Genomic DNA, 27,080 nt, shown 5'->3' with positions numbered 1-27,080 from the left:
TTTTTTTTTTTTTTTTTGAGACGGAGTCTCGCTCTGTCGCCCAGGCTGGAGTGCAGTGGCCGGATCTCAGCTCACTGCAAGCTCCGCCTCCCGGGTTCACGCCATTCTCCTGCCTCAGCCTCCCGAGTAGCTGGGACTACAGGCGCCCGCCACCTCGCCCGGCTAGTTTTTTGTATTTTTTTTAGTAGAGACGGGGTTTCACCGTGTTAGCCAGGATGGTCTCGATCTCCTGACCTCGTGATCCACCCGTCTCGGCCTCCCAAAGTGCTGGGATTACAGGCTTGAGCCACCGCGCCCGGCCTGTTTTCCAGCTTTAAAGCAATATAATTCTTGATTAATCAACAGAGACTAGGATGACAATGACTCCACAGGTAAGTCGCTCCTCTTGCAATAAGTATTACAGTGCTTTTGAAGTCTGCTTTTACCATCCCCAGCACAAAATTCAAATTATGTTCTTCATGTGTTTTGTCATCACAGTATCTACCAGAATACTGGGGCAAGTATCCAAAATGTGACTCACTGGTGGTGTTCTGCAATGCGTGCATCTGTGTGTCCACTGCGACAGGCACCAGTACATGTATCTGCAAATACACTCTGACTTGTGAATGAGAACTTAAAGTTTGTTGACTAAAAATGACATTTCTTGCTACGAAGGAGTTCTTACCTACACTGTGACTTTAGACTATCTCATTCTGCTCACTAAAAACTGGTGGAATAAAACAGAAAGAGCTGCCTTCTTTATGAGTTAGTGGAACCACAGAATACTATATTCCAGTACCTTCATTATAGAAATGAGTACACTGAAGCCCAGGATGATGGAGTAAGTTAAGATCACAAGGGTTCTTTGTGTTACCACAAAGGTGACCACCCAGGAAAGCAGACAGCTGTGTCCTGCTTTGCCTGGAGAGACTCTCCCAAGTTGCCCCAGTCTGTCCAACTTTAAATTTGACTCTGAACTCCTCACTGACTTGGATTCTAGGATTTCACTGGGAAGGTTACATCCTAGACACCAGCTAATTCTTTCTTCCTACCGCCAAAAGAGAAGCGTCTTAAGAGGCAGCAAAACAATTCAGCAATCTTTAGAAAAAACTGAAGCCAGCTCATCCCTTCAGGTCTTAAACACCACTTGGAACCAAAGCCCGCACCAGCCCAAGGGCACCCCATCCAACCTCACATCCGTCCTTGTCACCCAGTGTCACTTATCCTTCTCACAGATTCTCATCTCCATACTACCCAGGAATTCCTTCACCTTATCTTCTTCCCATCAAACATATCCCATTCATTTGGAAAACATTTACCAAACCCCTATTCTGTGCCAAGCACCCGGTTGGAAGCTGGAGATACCAAGATAGCATGTCTTCACTCAGGGAACTAACGGTCTGATGAGAGAGAATATAAAAAGATCATTCCTTTAAAGGGTGTTAAGTGGAGTACTAGAGGTAGAGAAGATTAAGACTAAGTTTTTCCCTCAAACACAGACCAGTAGAGTTAAGATGTTGAACATTGAGCCCTCAGCATTCCTCTCACCTGTTTCCTCCTTGCCATCCCTTCATGCATCACCTACCTTTTTCCCTGCATCCTTTTTCATCTTTGCCAACCTAACATTCACTCTTCTAGCAGGACTATTTTCTTAAAAAAAAAAAAAAAAAATGAAATCGGCTGGGCGCGGCGGTTCATGCCTGTAATCCCAGCACTTTAGGAGGCTGAAGTGAGTAGATCACTTGAGGTCAGGAGTTTGAGATCAGCCTAGTGAAACCCCGTCTCTACTAAAAATACAAAATTAGCCAGGCATGGTAGCGCATGCCTGTAATCCCAGCTACTTGGGAGGCTGAGGCAGGAGAATCGCTTAAACCCATGAGGCAGAGGTTGCGGTGGGCTGAGATCATGCCACTGCACTACAGCCTGGGCAACAAGAGTGAAACTGCATCTAAGAAAGAGAGAGAGAGAGAGAGAGAGAGAGAAAGAAAAGAAAGAAAGAAAGAAAGAAAGAAAGAAAGAAAGAAAGAAAGAAAGAAAGAAAGAAAGAAAGAAAGAAAGGAAGGAAGGAAGGAAGGAAGGAAGGAAGGAAGGAAGGAGGAAGGGAGGGAGGGAGGAAGGGAAGGAAGGAAGGAGAAAAGAAAAGAAAGAAAGGGAAAGAAAAGGAAAGGAAAGGAAGAAAGAAAGAAAAAGAAAGAAAGAAAGAAAGAAAAAAGAAAGAAAGAAAGAAAAAGAAAAAGAGAAAGAAAAGGAAAGGAAAGAAACGAAAGAAAGAAATCAGCCTGTCTGGATCATAGCAGACAGAGAATAAATTTTTTTTAAATAAATAATGTCACTCCTGTGCTTAACACCATTCAGTAAATTCCTAACTCATACAGAGATGCTTGCAATATTTTTCCACTGATTTATCACTAAAGAGGAGGGAAATGAAAACAAATACACCCCTGAAGGTATTACTCTGTAAAATGTCCAAATCTAAGATGTGCATGCAGCTCAATAACACTTTATATTTGCAAAAACACATATGCTCACCTCCCAGATCAAATATAAGACATTTTCATCAGCCTAGAAGGCTTTCTCATGCCCCTTCTCATGTCAGTCCTCCTGCTCAGAGATAACCACTACTCCATCTTTAATTACTACACACAAGTGTCACCTTTCTTGAACTTCATACATTCAATGGAATCATACAGTAAATACTGCTATTGACTTGAGTATTACTATTTTGTATCCAGGTAGCTTTGCTAGAGCATCTCAGATGAAAATGCCCACCCACAACTCCAGGATACCAGTGGCCACTTTCAGGGATCCATATTCCATATTGATTTCTTTGTTTTTACCAAAACCTATTTCCTACAGATATCAATTAGGAGGTGTCAGAAAAACAATTTTCACTAAAGGAAAGGAAAAACAGATAATATATACCACGAAAAATATCATCCTCATTAATACCTACGACTTTATATTTGTATGAACATTAATTATGTTTACTGATCGACTAATCAGATAATGTCACCTTCATTCAAGAAAATAAATTTTTAATAGTGGGACATCAGAGCCAAAGAAAAACTTGTAATGAAGACATTTAAACAAGAGGAAAATCTCAAGAAGGAATGGAAGCAAAAGTAGAATTAATTGAGGGGTTATTATGGTCTAGTCATGAATTTGAAGATGAATATGCCACACTGTAGCTCTAAATTGCTATTATCTTTCTGGAAAACTATTTTCCAATGTGTATCAAAAGGCTTATATAAAAGGGTTTTGTTTTGTTTTGAGATGGAGTTTCACTCTCATTGCCCAGGCTGTAGTGCAATGGCGTGACCTCAGCTCACTGCAACCCCTACCTCCCGGGTTCAAGCAGTTCTCCTGCCTCAGCCTCCTGAGTAGCTGGGATTACAGGCATGCACCACCACGCCCAGCTAATTTTTTATTTTTAGTAAAGATGGGGTTTCTCCATGTTGGTCAGGCTGGTCTCGAACTCCCGACCTCAGGTGACCCGCCTGCCTCAGCCTCCCAAAGTGCTGGGATTACAGGCGTGAGCCACTGCACCCGGCCAACTTATAGAAAAGGTTTATGTTTTTGTTCTGATAATTTCATTTCTATGAACTGACCCTAAAGAAAATTTGAAACACAAATAAAATTATAATGAAAGATCCCCAAACATGAGGGGATGATTAAATGAATTATAGTAACTCTATATGGTTGAATATTACAGGAGCTTTAAAAATAATGTTCTTGGCCGGGCGCGGTGGCAGGAGAATCGCTTTAACCCAGGAGGCAGAGGTTGCGGTGAGCCGAGGTCGCACCATTGCACTCCAGCCTGGGCAACAAGAGCGAAACTCCGTCTCAGAAAAGAAAAATATTTAATGACAAAGTAAGTACTCAAAATATGAAGTTAAGTTTTAAAAAGAACAGGCTACAAAGCTATAGCTATGGGGTGATATAAATTATGTAGGTATGTACGTATATTTGAGTATAGGTACTAACATGTATTAATACACACACATACACACACACACTCATTTACATTTCTCCACCCTTCGACTAAAAGTGAGTATTTGAGAACACCCTTTGTCAATAATGCATCTATTTCTTCATCTCTGCAACTTGCTAGGCAAAAGATAATGTTAATTGAGACTTTTCGCTATTAATAACCATTATTTTGCAAATCTTTGATTCAATATTAATGAGGACATGGGGGGAAGTATTCACACTCTGCTGGTGGGTGGAAAATTTTCTCTTTTTTTGAGACGGGGTTTTGCTCTTGCTTCCCCGGCTGGAGGGCAGTGACGCAATCTCGGCTCACTGCAACGTCTGCCTTCCGGTTTCAAGTGATTCTCCTGCCTCAGCCTCCCGAGTAGCTGGGATTACAGGCGCCGGTCAACAGGCCGGCTAATTTTTTTGTATTTTTAGTAGAGAGGGGGTATCACCGTGTTAGCCAGGCTGGTCTTGAACTCCTGAGCTCGTGATCTGCCTGCCCCGGCCTCCCAAAGTGCTGGGATTACAGGCGTGAGCCACCGTGCCCGGCCAGTGAATGGCAAAATTTCTATAGCTACTTTCAGGGGCAATTTGATAGGCCTTGGGACAAGCAATCCCAATTTTCAGGATCCGTCTTAGAGAAACAATTTGCATATGTGCCCACGTCCATATACACACATTACAGCATTGTTCGTCATTTTTAAAAAAAGAATGTCTGTGCTCATCAACCAGGAAGTGGATAAATATGATGTATCCATACCAGAAAATATTATATAGCAATAAAAAATAATGAAAGTTTGAAAGACTGACATAGGAAGATTTTAAACATATTTTTGAATGAAATATAAGGGGGGAATAATACGAAGAGTATTATATTATTTTTCCAAAAGTAAAAGAGAAAGTATTACTATACATAATCCTATGTTATAAGTGTTATGATGAAAATGCACAGAAGAAAAAGTGCCCTTGAATAAACTTTAGGAAATGACTTAAAAAAAAAAAAAAAAAAAAAAAAGATACCCAACACATTGATGATGTGGTTACATTTGGAGGAGACATTGGGTTTGACGGGAACATGGTCAAAGGGGATTTTAACATTCTTAATACTTTCATTTTTTTTCAAAAATAATGTATATTAATTTGGAACTATATATTAATTTGGAAATAAACTTTTTTTAAAATTCAAATTGCTTTCTGAATGCACTAAGTTCTGCTTTAAAGACTATATGGTATTTTTTTAAAAATCAAGACCAAGTATTTCACGTAATAAATAGATAGTATGCCCACAAGGCTGTCTATTTTTGAATTACCTAATCTTTGCATAGTGAACATAGGAATCTTTAGCCAAATTTACAGTTAGTTTAACTACTGACCAACTTAGTCTTATTATATTAATTTCATGAGTAAGGAAATTAAGTTCCAAACAGATCAGAGTGTTCAAGTGAAAAAATATTTGCATTTACTCAGTCAATTTTTACTGTTTAAACCGTTTGGAATCTAGTGGATCAGAGTGTTGCTTTCCGTTGTAACAGACTTCATCACATCAGAAATCGTACTCGTTTTCATCCTTTTAAGGAAGTTCAGACCCAGGAAAATTTCCATAGTACCTTAATGAAAAAGATAGGTAGGTCATAAATAACTGAAATATTATACTTTACCCAATCTTACAATTTCTTCCCTTCATTTTAATAAGTATTAACTATCATTAACTATCACATGCTTTTCCCTCATAAATATGGTCTTTTGCAGTGAAAGTATTATTAATAATTCATAGGCCGGGCATGGTGGCTCACACCTGTAATCCCAGCACTTTGGGAGGCCACAGTGGGCAGATCACGAGGTCAGGAGATCAAGACCATCCTGGCCAACATGGTGAAACCCCGTCTCCACTAGAAATACAAAAATAAGCCGGGTGTTGTGGCACGCTCCTGTAATCCCCAGCTACTGGGAGGCTGAGGCAGGAGAATCGCTTGAACCTGGGAGGCCAAAGTTGCAGTGAGCCGTGATCATGCCATTGCACTCCAGTCTGGCAACAGAGTGAGAGTACATCTCAATAATAATAATAATAATAATAATTCATAAAGAAGCATGAATATGTGTATTTTCCTTTTGGCCAATAGTTAAAAGGATTTCTAACAGGATATTATTCTAGAAACACCATCTATTTCACTTCATATTTTTGTATAAAACCATTATAATTCTGAGGAAAAAGTGAAGAGAGAAGGTGATATTTGGTAATAAGATAACTTAAAATGTTCTGGAACTAGAAGTTTTATGACTTTCTTTTTTTTTTTTTTCTAACAGTCTCGCTCTGTTCCCCAGGCTGGAGCGCAGTGGCCTGCTCTCAGCTCACTGCAACCTTCGCATCCTGGGTTCAAGCGATTCTTGTGCCTCAACCTCCCAAGTAGCTGGGATTACAGGCATCCACCACCACACCTGGCTAATTTTTGTATTTTTAGTAGAGACAGGGTTTCACCATGTTGGACCGGCTGGTCTTGAACCCCCTACCTCAGGCGATCCACCCACCTTGGCCTCCCAAAGGGTTGGGATTACAAGCGTGAGCCACTGCGCCCAGCCATATGGTGAATTTTTTATAAAGACAGGTACCTTATTTTTCCTCCTTCACAAAATAAACTTATTTATATTGTTTTAATGAAATTAATAAAACTTAACCAGTCCTTTCCCTTTTTAAAATAGCTAACATAAATGTGTAACTTTATTGCTTCCCCAGAAAAGATTTAACAGTGGGACGTGTCTTTCCTTTCATCTCCTTTTCGCCTTGGAAATCAGAATGAGAAGGATTGTCTTTGCTGGTGTGATCTTATTCTGCCTCTTAGGTGGTAAGTCGTTAGGAAAGCATAAGTTAAAAGAAAAGAAAATGATTAAGAAATTGTAGAATTGCCATATGACTCAGTGGAGAGTGACCTTAAATAAGGGAATCTGAAAAGTACTGCCGTAGAAGCCACCTTCTCTTGCTCTTTCCTCTAAACGTACTCTTGGTAACCACCTTCTGACTCTAACAGACTGCCTGCTAACCTCTGGGTTCAATCTCTGGGCGCTTATAACATGGCCTGAGTAAGCACTCGATTAATAATAAGAGCTCACATTTATTGAGCACTTATATATTCAGGTTCTGTTCTAAACATTTCATTAGTATTATTAATAATTCATTTAATTCTCATGCTCTTTAAGTTAGGTGCTGTTATTTCTCATTTTATAGGTGAGAAAATTGAGCTGAGAGGTGGCGGACCACACATTGCTATTAATATCACTAAGCTAGAACTAACCAAACTGGTCCAGAAGCCCTTATAAGCGGGGCAAAGTAAGTGAATTAATCATAACAAAAGAAGTGTAGATAGGGGCCTGCTAGCGCTTTCCCTTTTATAAGTGCTTTTTTCCACCAATTCTCACATTCCTCCATAGAGAGAGGAACCACATAAGGAGATAACAGGGAGTTTTCAAATTCCTTTTAGAGAATTCTTAAGGCCTTTCAAACTAGGTAGATGTTCACAATGGTAACAGACATGTGCAAGCGCCATCATGGGAATTCTCCCTCAATGAGGTGGTGAGATGGTAATGAACACAGATGCTCTACATGGCACCCAGAAGTTAACAGAGCAGTCTCTTAGAGTGAGAGGGTGGCAGAGGAAGGAGGACGATAAGGTGGCTTCTACACCAGTGCTTTACAAATTTAACGTGCGTACGAGTCACCTGGGATCTTGTTAAAGTGAGTCTGGTGCAGTAGGTCCGAGGTGAGGCCTGAGCTTCTGCATTTCCAACAAGCTCTCACGTGATGCTGATGCTGTTGTCTGGAGACCACACCAGTAGGAAGAATCTACAGGGCATCCCAGCAATAAATACAATTCCAATGTGACTTATGATGGTTCCACACTTACAGTTTTTCAGCTTTACGATGGTGCAAAAGTGATATGCCTTCAATAGAAATCATACTTCGAGTGCCTATACAATCATTCCGCTTTTCACTTTCAGTACAGTATTCAATAAATTAAATGAGATATTCAACACTTTATTATAAAATAGGCTTTTTGTTCGATGATTTTGCCCAAGTGTGTACTAATTTAAGTGGCATGTTTAAGGTGGGCTGTGACATTTGGCAGGTTAGGTGTATTAAATGCATTTTTGACAAGATATTTTCAAGGCCGGGCACGGCGGCTCACGCCTGTAATCCCAGCACTTTGGGAGGCCAAGGCAGGCGGATCACGAGGTCAGGAGATCGAGACCATCCTGGCTAACACAATGAAACCCCATCTCTACTAAAAATACAAAAAAAAAAAAAAGAAAAAAAAAGAAAAAAAAAAAACGGCATTGTGGCAGGCACCTGTAGTCCCAGCTACTCGGGAGGCTGAGGCAGGAGAATGGCATGAACCCGGGAGGCGGAGCTTGCAGTGAACCAAGATCACATCACTGCACTCCAGCCTGAGCGACAGTGCGAGACTCCGTCTCAAAAAAAAAAAAAAAAAAAAGATATTTTCAAGTGTATCTGGACGTAACTCCATCATAAGGGGAGGAGCATGTGTATTGAGACTTGGAGACTTGATATCAAATACTGGGGTCACCAACTCACATTCATAAAGTTTCTGGCTACCTAATATAAATGAGGGAAGCCAGCTAGCTACACAAGAGGAAAAGCTCTTCTAAGGAAGGACAGCTGGTATGCAGCTGCAGATGTTTGCTGCCACAGAGAAAGCAGAGCCCAAGATTGCCAAATCTCCTGATTCTTCAGGAGAAGCCAGAATCTCAGATTCTTAGGAGAACTCTCCCGATTTTTAAATGTTGACAACTAACACAATTTTTGAAAACTCTAGGCAAGTTAAACACACCACATCTGGAACACAAGTCTCTGGCCTCTGCTTCCCACACTACCCTCATTACTAAATACAGTGCACCATAGAGTTCTGATTACCCCTTGCAGAGAGGGCAGCAAGAAATTCAAATTGTACAGCTTAGGTCTCTGCTGCATTTGAAGTCCTCATACTGTTCTATAAAGAATGTGGAAGGAAGCATATGTATAGATGAAAAATCATAAGAAAACATCTTGTGTCTTGGGTGTCATGAGAAAATAATTCAGGGGTTGCATTAATTTTGCTGGACACAAGAAAGAGGTATGGGCAAAAGAAGAAAATTCAGCATAAAGAGAAATTTTGTTGTTGGTACTTACCTGGTTTGCAGGACTGCCCATGAAGTAAGGGGTGGTTATTTTAAAGGATCACATCATCATGATTTATAAGTTTAAATATATGTATATATGAATTATAGGCCGGGTGCAGTGGCTCATGTCTGTAATCTCAACACTTTGGGAGGGCCAAGGGGAGTGGATCACCTGAGGTCAGGAGTTCAAGACCAGCCTGGCCAACATGGTGAAACCCCATCTCTACTAAAAAATACAAAAATTAGCCAGGAATGGTGGCATGTGCCTGTAATCCTGGCTACTCAGGAGGCTGAGACAGGAGAATCTCTTGAATCCATGAGGCAGAGGTTTCAGAGAGCAGAAATTGCGCCACTGTAGTCCAGCCTGGGCAACAGAGTGAGGCTCCATCTCCTCCCCACCACCCCCTCAACATATATACACACACACACACACACATATATATGAATTACAGTATGCATTTAAATAATTATGTATATAATAGATCTTTGTCAGCTAATAAAGTAATAAAGAGAATAGCACACTTCAGAATTAAACACTTAAGGAAATATTCATTTTACATTTAACCTGAAGCATTAAACTTAGTTGCCAAATTGGAATATATTATGTAGTAGATATGTTAATAAAATCAACAGTAAATGTTCAAACCAAAAGAGACTGGAAGAAAGAAAATGGGATCCAGGAACATATTTGTAAGTAAACAGAAAACTGAACAATGACAGCAAAAAGGCCTAGAAGTTAAGGCATCATCTTCAGCCATAGTGAAGCATGTCAGGGTCAAGGTTTCAGGAAGGAGAAGGCTATGGTTGTTGGGTGTGGAATCAGAAAGAGAGACCGTCTGAGAGGAGGAGAGAGAAACTGCAACAGATCTCACCAAGGAAAACAGTCCAGGGGCCTTGGGCAAGAAGGACACTGATCCGATATCACATGAGCTCTCCGCCTCAGGGGGCCTCTTGCACCAAAAGTCTGAGTAACGTGATGAGTATCTAAGGGCAAGTTGTGAGATTGAGTGATCATAAATTCAGGAGGAAAACTTACTCCAGGATGACCTGAAGAAACAGCAAGCCTAGTATTCCAGGCAGGCAATTGATCCTGATCCAAGAAGAGCCAAGACCTCCAGTATGAAGAGGGTGACCAGAAAGTTTGGGATATGCAAAAGGTAGGGAGCTCCAAGGAGGTAGTGTGCTTGCTGAGAATAGGGACTTAGATTCCAACAGACTATTTTTCACTCTCTCTCCCACTTACCCAAGGTATTAAAGCCCAAGTTTTCTTTTATGTGAAATGCAGACATCTATAATACCTACCTGAAATGTATACTTTGGGAAATAATTGGGCTTATGAATGTAAATGGCTTAGTAGAGTCCTTGTTATGTATAAGCTCCATTCTTTAAAAATGTTTATTGATTGGCCAGGAGCAGTGGCTCATGCCTGTAATCCCAGCACTTTGGGAGGCCGAGGCAGGTGGATCAGATCTGAGGTCGGGAGTTCAAGACCAGCCTGACCAACGTGGAGAAACCCCATCTCTACTAAAAATACAAAATTAGCTGGGCATGGTGGTGCATGCCTGTAATCCTAGCTACTCGGGAGGCTGAGGCAGGAGAATTGTTTGAACCCGGGAGGCACAGGTTGCAGTGAGCCAAGATCATGCCATTGTACTCCAGCCTGGGCAACAAGAGCAAAACTCTGTTTCAAAAAAAAAAGGCCGGGCGCGGTGGCTCAAGCCTGTAATCCCATCACTTTGGGAGGCCGAGACGGGTGGATCACGAGGTCAGGAGATCGAGACCATCCTAGATAACACAGTGAAACCCCGTCTCTACTAAAAAAATACAGAAAACTAGCCGGGTGAGGTGGCGGGCGCCTGTAGTCCCAGCTACTTGGGAGGCTGAGGCAGGAGAATGGCGTGAACTCGGGAGGCGGAGCTTGCAGTGAGCTGAGATCCGGCCACTGCACTCCAGCCTGGGCGACAGAGCAAGACTCCGTCTCAAAAAAAAAAAAAAAATGTTGATTGATCATTGATTTTGAATGGAAAGTCTGTCATGCTTAGTGGCAGAACCAATGTGAAATTTTCCAAATGTCTTTAGATGAGGTTGAGCCTGGGGAAAATCATCAACAAAGGTTAATTAGCCTCATCAGCCAGACTGTTTTCTATTAAAAATGTTCTCCTCTATCTCCCAACATGGCAGAGGGAGATATAAAACACATTGCAGAAAACATCTGGTAAATCCTTCTTTGGGGCCATCAGTGAACAGGAGTGACACGGCAGTGGTCATTATATAGTGGAAGATGGAAACTGTGAGCACTCAGAGAAATTCTGGCTCAATTTCAAAAGAATCTTTTAACAATCTGAGCTGTTTTTAATGGTGATCAGTTCTCTATCACTGGCCAAAGCTCCCTGCTTCTGAAAGAAAGATCCCTAAGGCCAGGCGCAATGGCTCACGCTTGTAATCCTAACACTTTAGGAGGCTGAGGTGGGTGGATTGCCTGAGCTCAGGAGTTCGAGACCAGCCTGGGCAACACAGTGAGACCCCATTTCTACTAAAATACAAAAAATTAGCTGGGCGTGGTGGCAGGTGCCTGTAGTCCCAGCTACTCGGGAAGCTGAGGCAGGAGAATTGCTTGAACAGAGGTTGCAGTGAGACGAACGAGATCGCACCACTGCACTCCAGCCTGGGCAAAAGAGTGAGACTCTGTCTCTAAAAAAAGAAAGATCCCTGAATTGGAAGAATCATAGATTCACAAGCATTGGTCTAGATGTTGAGAGCTAAATCATAGCCCCTCAGCTATTTCTCCATATCTAAAATACAAATTATCAAGCCCCACCTTTCATAGATTCTAATTCAGGTTTTGGGGGGCTCTGGGAATCTGTGTGTTTATTTAATCTGCTTAAATAAATCTGATGCACAGTAGCATTTGGAAAACAATCTTCTAGATAATGTCTTCCAACCTTATCAATATTGACCAGTTCAAGAATCTCTGGGCTATTTCTGCATAAACAAAATGAATAACATTTTCGAGCCACTGAGTTTGAGTGTGGAAGATAACCAATATGTAAACATTAATGAAGCAATAAATATTCATGAAGAACTGACTACATATAATGTGCTACCTTAGGCACTGAAATTAAGCCCTAACAGTGAATATGTAGCTGAAATTAAATTTTCTGGTAAAATAAATTTGGTGTGATTTAATTAAGCACTGAGGAACTGAATGAATTTTAACCAGCTGAGTTGTTTAGACCACATGGGCTCCTGTCTGATTACTACAGTTCAAGGTGCTTCCAATTCATAAATATAGTATATGCTTCGAAATTTCCCTCATTAAATTCTCAAAATAAAAAATAATTTCAGCCTGGTGTGGTGGCTCACACCTGTAACCCCAGCACTTTGGGAGTCCGAGGCGGGTAGATCACCTGAGGTAGGAGTTTGAGACCAGCCTGACCAATATGGTGAAACCCCGTCTCTACTAAAAATACAAAAAATTAGCTGGGCGTGGTGGCACGCGCCTGTAATCCCAGCTACTCGGGAGGTTGAGGCAGGAGAATCGCTTGAACCCGGGAGGTGGAGGTTGCAGTGAGCCGAGATCACGCCATTGCTCTCTAGCCTGGGCAACAAGAGTGAAATTCCATCTCAAAAATAATAATAATAATAATTTACGTAAGGTTTTAGAATTTTTAAAGTATTGCTTACTTCCTGGGGCACAATGGCCCACACCTGTAATCCCAGCACTTTGGAAGGCTGAAGCAGAGGGACCAGCCTGGGCAACATAGCAAAACCCCGTCTCCCCACTAAACATACAAAAAGCTGGACATGGTGGGTGTGTGCCTGTAGTCCCAGTTACCTGAGAGGCTGAAGTGGGAGGATCACTCACTTGAGCCTGGGAAGCGGAGGTTGCAGTGAGCCGAGATTGCGCTACTGCACTCCAGCCTGGGTAACAGGAGTACAACCCTGTCTCAAAAAAAAAAAAAAAAAAAAAAATATATATATATATATATGTATACACACACACACATATATAAAGTCAGAAATCATTATTGTTTTGATTTCTCTTCCTTCCTCTTTTTCTCTCTCATATCTATCACTACTTTCTCCTTATTTTTCTGCCCCTATACTTGGAGATGTTGGAGGTGTGATTTGCAGAGCATGCAATCTTGCAATCCCCTTCCATGGATGTCTTTTAGACTTGGGAACCTGCCAGGCAAAACCTGCTCAGTACTGTAAAAAAGTGGTCCACATTAAAGGTAAGTTTTGACACTTTAAAAATTTTAATTAAAATAAGTACAGGGAAAATGCTTATCACAACAAACTTTCATATGCCAGATGCTACACTAAGGTCTTTACCAGGGCTACATTACACCAACAAAACAATGAAAAGAGCTGGATGGATCTTGTCACTATCCCCATTTTAAAGATGAGAAATCTCAGACATGAACGATTAAGTAATTTGCACGGTTACACAGCTAATGAGTCTTATAGACAAGATTCAAATGTGAGTACTTTGACTCCAGAGCACACATTCCTAATAATCTACATACTGTCTCATTCACACCACTCACGTCCTCACAAAAAAGTAATACACAATTTTCAGAGCCCTTCTAAACTTGGGCCCTGTGCACCAGTTGCATGCCCATGAAGCTGGCCTTCTCTAAAACATAAAAATCCAAATGATGAAACATCAGAAGAAAATACTGGGAAAGATTTTAAGTTTGAAAGAAAGGAGGTTAGCTAGGTATGGTAGCGCACACCTGTAGCAGTCCCAGCTACCGGGGAGGCTAGGTGGGAGGATCACCTGAGCCCAGGACTTTGAAGCCACAGTGAGCTGTGATCACGCCACAGAACTCTAGCCTGAACAATGGAGTGAGACTATGTCCTGGAAAAAAAAAAAAAAAAGAGAGAGAGAGAGAGAGAGAGAGAAAGAGAGAGAGAGAGAGAGAGAGAGAGAGAGAAAGAAAGAAAGAAAGAAAGAAAGAAAGAAAGAAAGAAAGAAAGAAAGAAAGAAAGAAAGAAAGAAAGAAAGAAAGAGGAAGGAAGAGAAAGAGAGAAAGAGGAAGGAAGGAAGGAAGGAAGGAAGAAAGGAAGGGAGGGGGGAGTGAAGGAGGGAGGAAGGGAGGGAGGGAGGGAGGGAGGGAGCGGGGAGGGAGGGAGGGAGCGGGGAGGGAGGGAGGGAGCGGGGAGGGAGGGAGGGAGGGAGGCTCTTTAACATCCAAAATCCAGACCCGGCACAGTGACTCATGCCTATAATCCTAGCACTTTAGAAGGCAGAGGTGGGTGGACTGCTTGACCTCAGGAGTTCAAGACCAACCTGGGCAACATGGAGAAGCCTTGTCTCTACAAAAAAAAAAAAAAAAAATTAGTCGGGCATGGTGGCTCGCACCTGTTTTCCCGGTTACTCAGCATGGAGGCTGAGGCAGGAAACTTGCTTGAGCCCAGGAGGCAGAGGTTACAGTGAGCCAAGATTGAACCACTGCACTCCAGCCTGGGTGACAGAGTAAGACACTGTCAAAAAAAGAAAAAAAAAATCCTAAACCCCAAAGTTGTAAAGGAAATAATGAATACATTTGAATATATGAAGATTTTAACATTTATAAAATGTGTGATAATTCCAAAATGTAAAAGATAAGGAATTAACTGGGTAAACATATAAGAAATATAGATAACAGGGAAAAAAATTAATATTTATCCAGAATAAAAAACTTCAAAAACAATTTTAAAAAGCCCAACAATCAAGAGTAAATACCTTATTAAAGGAAGTATGAAGGCAATTCCCATAAGAATAAATATAAGTAACCTACAAATATAAAAGCCTGCTCAACCTTGTTAGTAAAAATCAAGGAAATGCAAATTATGAAAACAATATAATATTTTTAACCCATCAGATTGGTAAAAGATATGAAAGTTTTATTATATCAGGAGTTAGTGACAGTATGGGAAATGGGAATGCTCATGCATTTTCAATGACAGCTTAGATTGGTTCAGCATCTTTTTAGACAATTTGTGAATTTCCATTAAAATTTTAAATAAACACAGCCTTCGATAAAGCAATTCTATTTCTTGGTATCTACTGCAGAAAAATATTTATATTTAACACATGTATCAAGGTTATCATTGCAGCATTATGTTTAATAGTAAAGTAATATAAATGACCTAAACGGTGTAGGCGCGGTGGCTCATGCCTGTAATCCCAGCACTTTGGGAGGCCGAGGCAGGCACATCACCTGAAGTGGGGAGTTCGAGACCAGTCTGACCAACATGGAGAAATCCCATCTCTACTAAAAATACAAAATTAGCCAGGTGTGGTGGCTGTAATCCCAGCTACCCGGGGAGCTTAGGCAGGAGAATCACTTGAACACGGGAGGCGGAGGTTGCGGTGAGCCAAGATGGTGCCATTGCACTCCAGCCTGGGCAACAAAAGAGAACGCCATCTGAAAAAAAAAAAAAAAAGAAAAAGAAAGAAATGACCTAAATGTTCATCTACAGGGAACTATTCATTAAACTGTGTTATATGCAGGCCTTTGAGTGCTATGCAACACCCAGAATGAACTAGATCCCTTTGTTAACATGGAGGAATCTCTAACACATATTGAGTGGGAAAACATTCAGTTGCCAATAAGTACGGTCAGTATACCACCGATGAATAAAAATCCACAAAACAATTTTTCTGTGGAATTGGAAGGAAAGAACAAAAATTAGAGGCGATCAAAGTTAGTTTGGAGAGAGGATAAGAGTCATGGGTCACATCGCAAGGTGTTTTGGTATTAAGAGGGTTACTTGAGTTCTGTTCAGTCTTTCTAGTCTAGGTCCCCTCTCTAAGGTCAGTTCTCCTGTCTGCTAGTCACAGCCCGTTCTTCATGGAATGGGAAAGATATCCAGACCCCCTGGGCGCATGAGATGTTGGCTCTTCTCTTCCTGAATGTGGCCAGAGTCATCTAGCCAGACGGACACCAGAATTAGGATTAAAATACTCTATGTATAAGAAAGAGCCTGGAAGCTTATTCAACAAAATATTAACAATAGTTCTTTTTTTTTTTTTTTTTTTTTTTTTTTTTTGAGACGGAGTCTCGCTCTGTCGCCCAGGCTGGAGTGCAGTGGCGCGATCTCAGCTCACTGCAAGCTCCGCCTCCCGGGTTCACGCCATTCTCCTGCCTCAGCCTCCCGAGTAGCTGGGACTACAGGCGCTGCCACCACGCCCAGCTAGTTTTTTGTATTTTTAGTAGAGACGGGGTTTCACCGTGTTAGCCAGGATGGTCTCGATCTCCTGACCTCGTGATCCGCCCGCCTCGGCCTCCCAAAGTGCTGGGATTACAGGCGTGAGCCACCGCGCCCGGCCTAACAATAGTTCTTGATGGGTCGAAGGCCTGGAATGACTACAATGTTGGGAAGAGCAGTTTCCTCATTTGGGAATTTTGCCATTTACACTGATGCAAAACAAACAACTGAACTTCATGCTTTTGATAGTTTTATCAATAGGGTTTCTCAACTTTTGCACTATTGACATTTTGGGCAGGTGAATTCTTTGCAGTGGTACTGTAGGATGCACAGCAGCATCGTAGCTTCTACCCACTAGATGCCAAGAGCACCTGCGACCCCACCCTGCCGCCCCTACCAGTTCTGATAATAACAATGTCTCTGGGTATTACCTGATGTCCTGGGAAAGGGAGAGCAAAATCATCCCCAGCTGAGAAACCACTGTTTTGTCCAAGTTTCCAATCATCACGTTTTGCTTTGGGGAATTGCTCCTTTTGTCCTCCTACCTACAACTGAAGCTGGGGTGGTAGACTTACAGGATGTTACTGTCACTTATTTTGTACTTGTGTGCATTTTTTGTATTTTCTACAGTGAACATGCATTACTTCTTTAATCGGGGAAGGAATTAAGTGAGGTTATACATACGCCTCCATTTCTGAGAGGCACTTAACACATCTAAAGGATGCTTCTGTACATTCAGCCCTTTGAAAAACTCAACGACCTGGGTAAAACTGAGGGATGATTATCAGGAAGCTTCAAAACAGCTAGCACTTCAGAAATTCTACATAGTCAATGGCAATTGCATGGCTTTTATAATCTGAATTTGAGAGCTTTTTTGTTTTACGGTTTCAAAGCTTGTGTATGCAATGTACCCAACTACAATAGTCTGGAGCTCTTAAAGGTAAAATAATGAAATGAACCATTCTTAATGGTGGACATGCTAGATTCGTATCTTGATAAAACTAAAGTTTTTGCTTAGTATTCTTTTTAACCTAATAGTTATCTGCAGCATCTGAGGCCACATAGGTTGCACCTCCCAAGAAATTTCCTTACCTCTTTTCTTTCTGTCAGGTGGCATTGAATGGTATTCAGTTAAAGGCTGCACAAAGAACATAACAGAGTGCTTCAAGAGAACTATCAAACGGCGTGAACTTGTATCTACTCACTGCTGCCGTCGTCCTTTGTGTAATTTCTGAGTCAGTGGCCCATATCTAAAATGCTTGGCAGATCAATCAGTCTCGAAGCCTGACCTGGCTATCACAAAATGATGGCTACTGTCAATTAGCCCGCTTCAGAAACCTCAGACCCTTGTAGATGGAAGGAATTTTGGTCTGAAATTGACTTTGGTTTTCAGTATTCCCGATGCCTCCCCCACCACCTCCAACTCATCTGAGAAATATCCCTTTCAACACCATTTCTCTCCTCTCCTCCTTCTGCTTAATTTACCTATCTACCACAAGGCTACAAAGAAGTGAAAATGTTAATGATTCTCCAAGTCAAACTACGCACACGTCTCCTCTAACTACTTTTATTTCCTCATATAAAATCCTACAAAATATGGTTACAAATGTTTCACAACACGGCAAGTGACCTGAGAATATTCATTTGGTTTCCAAAGCAAACTGCCTTGCTCCTTTGGGGTGGTTTATGGTATAGAAGAAACTGATTTAACATATACTATAGGAAAAAAAAAAATAAGCCATAAATCAGCAAACCAGGCCTCTGAGGAAAGTATGAACCCAAACAGGAAAGGGCTGAGGCAGGTTACGGTAGGGCTGGCCCTTATTTCTTCCATCTCCCTCAGAGTTTATACAAATTTTGAATTTTCCACACCTAACCATGCCTAAATGCTTTGGCTTGTTCAATTCTGGCAGATTAAGCCGTTCAAGGTCAGCAGAGCAGTAAGTTCCCAACCACAGGGAATTTAAAAGGAGTAGGGACGTGCTTTGAACTACATTTCACATTTTGTGATCATTACATCTTCTATTACAATGCCCTACTTTGGCAGCAGGAAGAGTACTGCATTTTACAATTTCATTTAAAACTCTCTTTCTCTGTATTTTCAGAAGTTTGAAAATTCAAAAAATAAATAATAAATGTCAAAATCTTGTCTGTCTTTTTCTCGGGACTTAGGACCACATTCACATAGTGAGCCCTCAACAAATGCTTCTCTGTAAACTTGGAACAAAAACAAGCATTTTGTTTTAAGTCCAAGAAAGCTAGATTTTTTCCCTTCAGGCCTGTTTCAACTATATTCCTTAGACCATATCTCTGAGACTAAGAGAAGAAAAGTCTCCATCCTGAGACTGAAATCCTGTTCCCCTTATTCTGTCATATTTTGCCATAGCCACATTGATGAAGAGTGGATACCTTAGATCAGCGAATTTCACGAAAATTTAACTTTTCTTTCTCTTAGGTTTTTTATTTAATCTTATTTTTTGAGATTGGGTCTTGCTCTGTCACCCAAGCTGGAGTGTAGTGGTGCGATCACAGCTCACTGCAGCCTCAAGCTCTCAAGGCTCAAGTGATCCTCGCACCTCAGCCTCCCGAGTAGCTGGGACTACAGGTGTGCACAACCATGCCCCCACTAGTTTTTGCATTTTTTGTAGAGATAGGGTTTCATCATGTTGTTCAGGCTGGTCTTAAACTCCTGGGCTCAGGCAATCCACCCACCTTGGCCTCCCAAAGTGCTGGGGTCACAGGCATGAGCTACTGTGCTGGGCTTTTTTTTTTTTTTAATGTTACCTTATTTACTCAATATCACGGTGGTGGGGAATGACAAGATCACTTACTCCATCACGAACTCCAGAGTGCTTCCCAAGCCTAATTCACAATCCAGGTGATGTATTGAGAGAACTAGGGAGCAGGTGCTACCTTTTTGGTTCACTAAGTACTATAGCTGCTAACCTCGGCAAGTCCCGCCGGCCTCTCTACACCTCATTGTTGGATCACACCATCTCTCACATTTCCTCAAATTCTAACATTTTATGACTCAACATCAAGTAAGACCTTTTTCTGGTTTTCTTATATTAAAAATAAGACTTGATGCTGAACACAGCCCAAGATACGTCCTGATTAAATGACCATTGTGCACCTGTTACCAAAACACCATGTTTGGTCCAGGTTCTGCTGCTGGACACACAGAAAGCCAATCACTGAGACGAGTATTGCCAAGGAAGAAGGCTTTACCAGGGTGCTGCAGCTGAGGAGATGAGAGCTCAGTCTCAAACCCATCTCCCTGACCCACTAAAACGAAAGGTTTACATAGCAGGGAAGAAATGTAACGACGTGTAAGAAAACAGGAACTAGGGAGGGGCAAATAAGCAGTCATGATGAATGAGGGGTCTGGCATCTCATTGTCAGGACCCTGGTGATCTGGTGAGTTTCAGTTCTTTGATACCCTTTTTCAGAGGTCTGAAGGTCCTTTCCTGAGGAAGGAACTCAGATAAAACAAATGTTTCAAACTTTAAGGCCAGAAGGGTCACTGGGGCGTGGGGGCTCATGCCTGTAATCCCAGCACTTTGGGAGGCCGAGGCGGGCAGATCACGAGGTCAGGAGATCGAGACCATCCTGGCTAACATGGTGAAACCCCGTCTCTACTAAAAACACACAAAAAAATAGCCAGGCGTGGTGGCACGTGCCTGTGGTCCCAGCTACTCAGGAGGCTGAGGCAGGAGAATGGCCTGAACCCAGGAGGTGGAGCTTGCAGTGAGCCGAGATCGTGCCACTGCACTCCAGCCTCAGCGACAGAGTGAGACTCTATCTCAAAAAAATAAAAAAAAAATAATAAAAATTTTTAAAATAACACAGAAGGGTCCATTTTTGTGTTTATCAAAAAGAACAGTCCACGTGACTATGGAGTCAATTTCACACCCAGCTCTGTATAATCGATGAAAAACAGAGGAGAAATGCCAGCCTCCAGAGCAGTGACGATCACAGAAGCAGTTTACCCACCTGCCAGTTTGACCCAGCAGTCACCATGGAAACAAAAATAACTGACAACTTTGGTGTGGTAGACTGAATGATGGTCCCCCAAAGGTGTCCACATTCTAGTCCCTGGAGCCTGACAAAAGGAAGTTTGTGGATGTACTTAAATATCTGAGATTAGGTAATTATCCTGGCTTATTTGGGTAGGCCCAACATAATCACAAGGATGGAAGAGAGCCCAAGAAAGAGGAGATGTGTTTATGGAGGCAGCGGTCACAGATTTGAAGGTGCTATGCTGCTGACTTTGAAGAGGCGGGGCGGGTATCACAGCCGAAGAATTTGGGCGGCCTCTAGAAGCTGGAAAAGGCAAGGAAGCGCAGTTTCCTGAGAGTTTCCAGTGGGAATGCAGCCCTGCTGACACATTTCAGATTTCTGACCTCCAGCACTGTAAGCTAATGACTTTACTTTCTTTAGACGTGGTCATTTGTTACCGCAGCCTCGGGAAATGGCTTGGTCATGCAATGGGTGGTGTGGCATTTCTCCTCCCGCAAAGTTAACACAGGCCATACTGGCTTTTTGTGGGATCTAATTTCAAGAGAGGCACCTTGGTGTCATATGGTCTTCCTTTCATTCTCACAACCTCTCAGTCATAATTTCCCTCGAAACACACAGATGGCCTACAGACATGCGATCACATCTTTTCAGCTGACACCTCCCACTCAAGCCCCTATCCATTCAAGATTTATTTAGCTAACAAGTTTATTTTTTCAAGTCCTTCACACCCAAAGACAACGTGATATGAGATTAGCCTGAATGTGATCTATTTATAAGACATCAGCCCGAAGGGCCTGTGGATCCAGGAGCCTCCCTTGATCCTCTGAATACTAGGTTGGCTTCCTTGTTGATTACATTTTTCCTGCAACTGAAATAGAAATGTCAGTGGTTAATGCCTCCTAATTCATTTAAATGTCTCTGCAGTCAATACATTAGGGGCATCTGGAGGATGTGGCAGGGAAGAGACCGAAATGATTCTATTAGCAAAGGAGAGATGTAACATTTGCCTGCGAGCACTCAGTTACGTCTTCTGAAGTTCTAAGAAGCACACTTTTTACAACTGAGATGGCCATTACCGGCTATCCCACTGTACTAATAAGGAATCTGAAGCTTCCAGAGCTGACAGGTGGCCGAGAGGAACTTGCAGTCATCCTCACTCCTCCACAAATGCCAGCCTTTGAGAGAACCACATGGGGGGCCAAGAAGCTCAGTGTCTGGGATGCTGCAACTCTGACTCTTCAGTGTATGTTTCAGGCCTCTGAAAAATGAGACATGGGGGCTTTTAAAGGACGCACAGGAGGCCAGGCTAGGTGGTTCACGCCTGTAATCCCAGCACTTTGGGAGGCCAAGGTGGGTGGATCACCTGAGGTCAGGAGTTCTAGACCAGCCTGACCAACATGGTGAAACCCCATCTCCATTAAAAATACAAAAATTAGCCACGTGTGGTGGCACGTGCCTGTGATCCCAGCTACTTGAGAGGCTGAGGCAGGAGAATTGCTTGAATCCAGGAGGTGGAGGTTGCAGTGAGCCGAGATCATGCCACTGCACTCCAGCCTGGGCAACAGGAGCGAAACTCTATCTCAAAAATAAAAAATAAAGGAAGCACAAGAGCTAAGAAATAGAGGAAAACAGGGTTAGCAGCAGAACGTATCCGAGTAACATGGCACCAAAGTATGTTCCCAGCAGCAAATCTGTATGGGTCTACAGCAACCTCAGTTCTTGCCTCCTCAGAAGAAAGAATTCGACTGGGGGTCATAAGGCAGAATGAGAGATCGAAACAAGTTTTAGAGCAGGAGTGAAAGTTTATGAAAAGGTTTTAGGGCAGGCTGGGTGCAGCAGCTCACGCCTGTAATCCCAGCGCTCTGAGAGGCAGAGGTGGGTGGATCACTTGAGGCCAGGAGTTCAAGACCAGCCTGGCCAACATGGCAAAACTCTGCCTCTATTAAAAATTAAAAAGTTAGCCGGGTTCAGTGGCATACACCTGTAGTCCCAGCTACTTGGGAGGTTGAGGCATGAGAATTTCTTGAGCCTGGGAGGCAGAGGTTGCAATGAGCTCAGATCACACCACTGCACTCCAGCCTGGGCAACAGAGTGAGACTCTGTCTCAAAAAAAAAAAAAAAAAAAAAGAGAGAGAGAGAGAGAGAAAGATTTAGGGTAGGAATGAAAAGAAGTAAAGTACACTTGGAAAAGGGCCAAGCGGGTAACTTGAGAGATTAAATGCACGGTTTGACCTTTAACTTGGGGTTTTATACGTTGGCATACTTCCAGGGCCTTGCATTACTTCTCCTGTTATTCTTCACTCGGGGTGAGCTGTGTGCATGCACAGTGGTCAGGGGTCTGCTACACTTGCAAGGGGCCACATGCACAGTACTGGAGTTTGCACATGCTCACTTGAGGCCTTCGTCCGTTACCAGTCTAATGCTCCTAGAGGAAGGTCACATACCAAAAAGATCACCATTTTGCCTCTTAGTGCACATGCCAGAGCCCACTCACCCAGCTCCTGAGATCTCATCAGGAAGCTAATCACCAGTTTCAGGTTTTACCAGTTTCAGGTTTTTCTATCTGTTGGAAGAATGCCGTTCCCTGGTGCCAGGTGCAACCAATTAGTACTTTAGCGCAACAGTTAACAACCACCTGACCATCACCTGATGGTCACCTGGCATTCCTGGTAGGGGGTGGGGGAGCCCTCTCCTGCCCTGCTCATGTCTGCCTGACTACCTACTGTAATAACAGGATGGTTGATGATTGACCCCAGAACTCCACAAATGATTCTGTGTCTAAGTGAGGACTCTGGACAGAAAGAAATATTCAGTTAGATAATCATGGCAAAAAGTCTGAAAAGCTGAAGGTTGCAAGCTAAGTAAACAGGGAGCCATCTTTTCTTGATTTTCTGCAGTGAAGGACTTCATATGCTAATATCTTTATGGCTAAAAGTGCTAGCTGATGTATGATGTTGGCAACATAGCAAAACAGCCCCATCTTTGAGGAGATGTGGGGCCATCCCAGGACGGACTGTTTAAAGTCCTCCCCTCTCTCTCTGCCAGCGGCTGCTCCATGGGGCTGCAAATCCTAGAAGTGGAGGCATTGGCGGTGGCTGTACCTGTTGATGGACACATATTATCTCGCACATTTCACTGACCCATGCAGATCAGCACCTGTAAGTCATGCTGTGTCTTCCTTTGGCTGAACCTCAAATCCTAATTCTCCAATTAGCAGAACAAATACAAAAAGGCAGGTCTAGGCTGGGCAAGGCAGCTCACACCTGTAATCCCAACACTTTGGGAGGTTGAGGCAGGCAGATCAGGAGGTCACGAGTTTGAGACCAGGTGGCCAATATGGTGAAACCCCGTCTCTATTTAAAATACAAAAATTAGTCAGCATGGTGGCGAGCCCCTGTAGTCCCAGCTACTTGGGAGGCTGAGGCAGAAGAATCACTTGAACCTGGGAGGCGGAGGTGGCAGTGAGCCAAGATCACACCACTGCACTCCCGCCTGGGTGACAGAGTGAGACTCTTATCTCAAAAAAAAAAAAAAAGGCAGATCTATCTTCTGTCCTACATGTAACTTCCTGGTGTGAGTATATTTTCCACCTTCCTTCCCCCCACACACTGAATGAAGTTAATAGATCAGCCACCAGAAAGTACTGTGTACAATGGAGTGTCCAGCTGTAACTAGCAATTTCAGTGCCAGGGCAAGCATAAAACATGGCCATCAAATTGACTTTGTGATTCGTGTCTCAGCTTGCATATGGGTGCTATTGATAATCCTTTCCATCTGGTAGCTTCCTATTTTAACTAGTTATTCTCACTTACTAGCTGTTAAATTTAGTGATACTACATGTTTGTGCTATTGAATTAGTTGCACGATCATTTTAAAAACTGGCCACACTGAGACCAGCCTGGCCAACATGGTGAAACCCCATCTCTACTAAAATACAAAAATTAGCTGGTATGGTGGCGTGCACCTGTAATCCTAGCAACTGGGGAGGCTGAGGCAGGAGAATTGCTTGAGCCTGGGAGGTGGAGGTTGCAGTGAGCCGAGATCGTGCCTCTGCATTCCAGCCTCGGCGACAGAGCTAGACTCTGTCTCAAAAAAAAAAAAAAAAAAAAAAAGAAAAAGAAATAAAAAACTGGCACACTGTAAATTTCAGAGCTCTAGTTACAGCTCTGATTACGGAGAGAGAAGAGAGAGAAAGAAGTAGGCAATGATGGGAAAAATTTGAAGCACATAGGAGTCATTCATTCAATGAATATTTATTCAGCAGTTCTTACATGTCAGGTACTATGGAGGTGAGGAGGATACAATAGTGAACAATTTAGATGTTCACGAAGTAAGCTTCTGGTGTGGGCAACAAGACCACAAAAAGCGGCGTTTTGTAATATGGTAAAATAAATCTGTGCCATGAATAAGTACAGGGAGTCCATGGGGCTCAAAAGAGAGAACAGGAAGAAAAGACTAAAAGGACTAAGAAGCTGGTAAAACTATTTAAAAGGGGGGTGGCTCACACCTGTAATCCTAACACTTTGGGAGGCCGAGGCAGGTGGATCACTTGAGGTCAGGAGTTCAAGACCAGTCTGACCAAATGGTAAAACTTTGTCTCTACTAAAAATACAAAACTTAGCCGGGCATGGTGGTGCATGCCTGTAATCCCAACTACTCAAGAGGTTGAGGCAGGAGAATCGCTTGAACCTGGGAGGTGGGGGTTGCAGTGAGCTGAGCTGGTGCCACTGCACTCCAGCCTGGGCAACAAGAGTGAAACTTCATCTCAAAAAAAAAAAAAAAAAAAAAGAGAGAGAGGTACCTACCCCCATGTTGTCATAAAAGGCTCTCAAAAGAGGCATCTAAGCCAATATCTGAAAGAAATTAACCAGAAGAGTTGGGAGGTTGGAGGGAAAAGGTTTTCTGATGTGTCAACTTGACTAGGCCACAATATCCAGGTGTCTGGTCAAACATTATTCTAGATGTCTCTATGAAGATATTTTTTAGATGAGATTAACATTTAAATGAACAGACTTTGAGTAAAGCCAATTACCCACCATAACGTGGGAGACCTCATTCAGTTGAAAGCCTTAAGAGAAAAATGACTGACCTCCCTGAGGAAGAAGAAATTCTGCCAGCGGACTGCCTTCAGACTCAAACTGCAGTGCTTATCTGCATCTCCAACCCGCCTGCCTACCCTGCAGACTTTGGACTTCCCATCCTCCACAATCATGTGAGCCAAGTCCTTAGAATAAATATCTCTCCCTCTCTCTATATATGCACATACATCTATTGGTCCTACCTCCCTGGAGAACCCTGATTAATACAGCTTCTAAACAGAGAGGTCCACGTACGCCAGGGCCTTTGAGGTACAAGAGACTCGTGGCATGTCTGGTGACCAGATGGAGAGACCAAAGCCATGCTGAGCTGAAAAAGAAAATTCATATTGCCTGAGCAAGCTGCGTTTCTGTTGCTTGAGACAGAAGGTCCAACCAAACTAAGACAGAACCTCCCTGAAAGGTTTGAAAAGGGCAGCAGACAAACAGCTCTGTGTTTTCAAAAGATCACATGGGCTTCAGCTTGGAAAATAATTGGAACTGGAGACAAAGGGAGCATTTAGACTTTTGCAGCAAGCCAGGTGAGAAATAATGGCCTGTGCTAGAAAAGTGTCAGTGAGCATCAGAAAGTAAGAAACACAGCTTGCACTCCGTATGTACAAGAACCCTGCTAGGTACCAGCAAGATAGCAGTGAACATGTCCTTGCTCTCAGAGACCTTACAGTGGAAGAATGAGACAAGAAACCATAAATCGCCTAATTTCAGAAAGCGAATGTTATGGAAATAAAATTAAGTGGGTTAGGGTGATGGTGGGTGTCTGTTTGAGACAGGTGGGCACAGCAAGGTGTCTCTGAGTAGAAACCTGAAAGGGGTGGGAGGATCAGTCAAGCACCACATGCAAGGTGAGCACAGCAGGCAGCAGGGACCTCAGTGTTCTCTTTGGACATCCTGAGTGTGCAGCACTGATTAGACACTCATATGAAGATGGCTAATGTGTGACAATATATCCAAGTTTGAAGCCCAGGGGAGAGATCCGGCTGGAGAGAGAAACATTTGAGATCCATCAGCAAATTTATGCTTGAAAATGCCTTTAAACTCAATGAGACCACCTAAGGAATGAGTGTAGAAGGAAAGAGGGATTAGGACTAAGCCCTGGGGTCCTGAGAAATTAACGGGTACAATAGAAAAGGATCGTGGTAGCCACTGCACTGGGAAGGTCCACTAAATACAGGCTGGAGGACATGTTGAACGAGGCTTCCCACAGAATCTGCCACAGCAGCTGAAGTGCTTGATAAGAAAAGATACCTGGAAGTGAGGCCAAGGAACAAAGTCCGGCTGGTTGGATTTTAGTCCCTGTGGAACCGACACTAGGCATTTGGGCATATGGGTTTGAAGCTCAACAGGGAAATCCTGGCTTGAGATAGATTCAGGCATCTGTAATATAGGTGCAAAAAATGAGGTTAGTATGAAGAGTGAGAAAAGAGAAGAGATCATGGCAGAACTTTTAGAAGGCCATACATTAAAGGGAGTGGGTAGAAAATGAGAAAGGAATCTGTGAAGGATCAATTCCAGATGACTGCAAAAAAAAAAAAAAAAAGGAACATATTTTGAGACGCAGCAAATGCAAAGATACTATGTATCAACCCTGAGACTATGTTGAATAAAGTCTGTGTCATGAGACAGAGGCATTGGAGCAAAAAC

At 42.7% G+C, this 27,080-nt stretch overlaps 1 protein-coding gene across 1 annotated transcript; it reads left to right on the top strand.

Moving 5' to 3' along the window:
• The first annotated feature begins 359 nt into the window (after positions 1 to 359).
• C15H9orf57 (chromosome 15 C9orf57 homolog) lies at positions 360 to 17,903 on the top strand. The gene is made up of 5 exons (XM_045372812.2): positions 360 to 371; positions 478 to 577; positions 5,456 to 5,578; positions 13,236 to 13,358; positions 17,434 to 17,903. Exons 1-5 carry the CDS (start codon positions 360 to 362, stop codon positions 17,556 to 17,558), a joined length of 483 nt encoding a protein of 160 aa, XP_045228747.2. The 3' UTR covers positions 17,559 to 17,903.
• Positions 17,904 to 27,080: the final 9,177 nt, after the last annotated feature.

This window comes from Macaca fascicularis, chromosome 15, assembly GCF_037993035.2.
Source record: "Macaca fascicularis isolate 582-1 chromosome 15, T2T-MFA8v1.1".
Taxonomy (NCBI): Eukaryota; Metazoa; Chordata; class Mammalia; order Primates; family Cercopithecidae; genus Macaca; species Macaca fascicularis.
The sequence above is the reverse complement of the archived record's forward strand: the minus strand, read 5'-3'. Positions and strand labels throughout refer to the sequence as shown.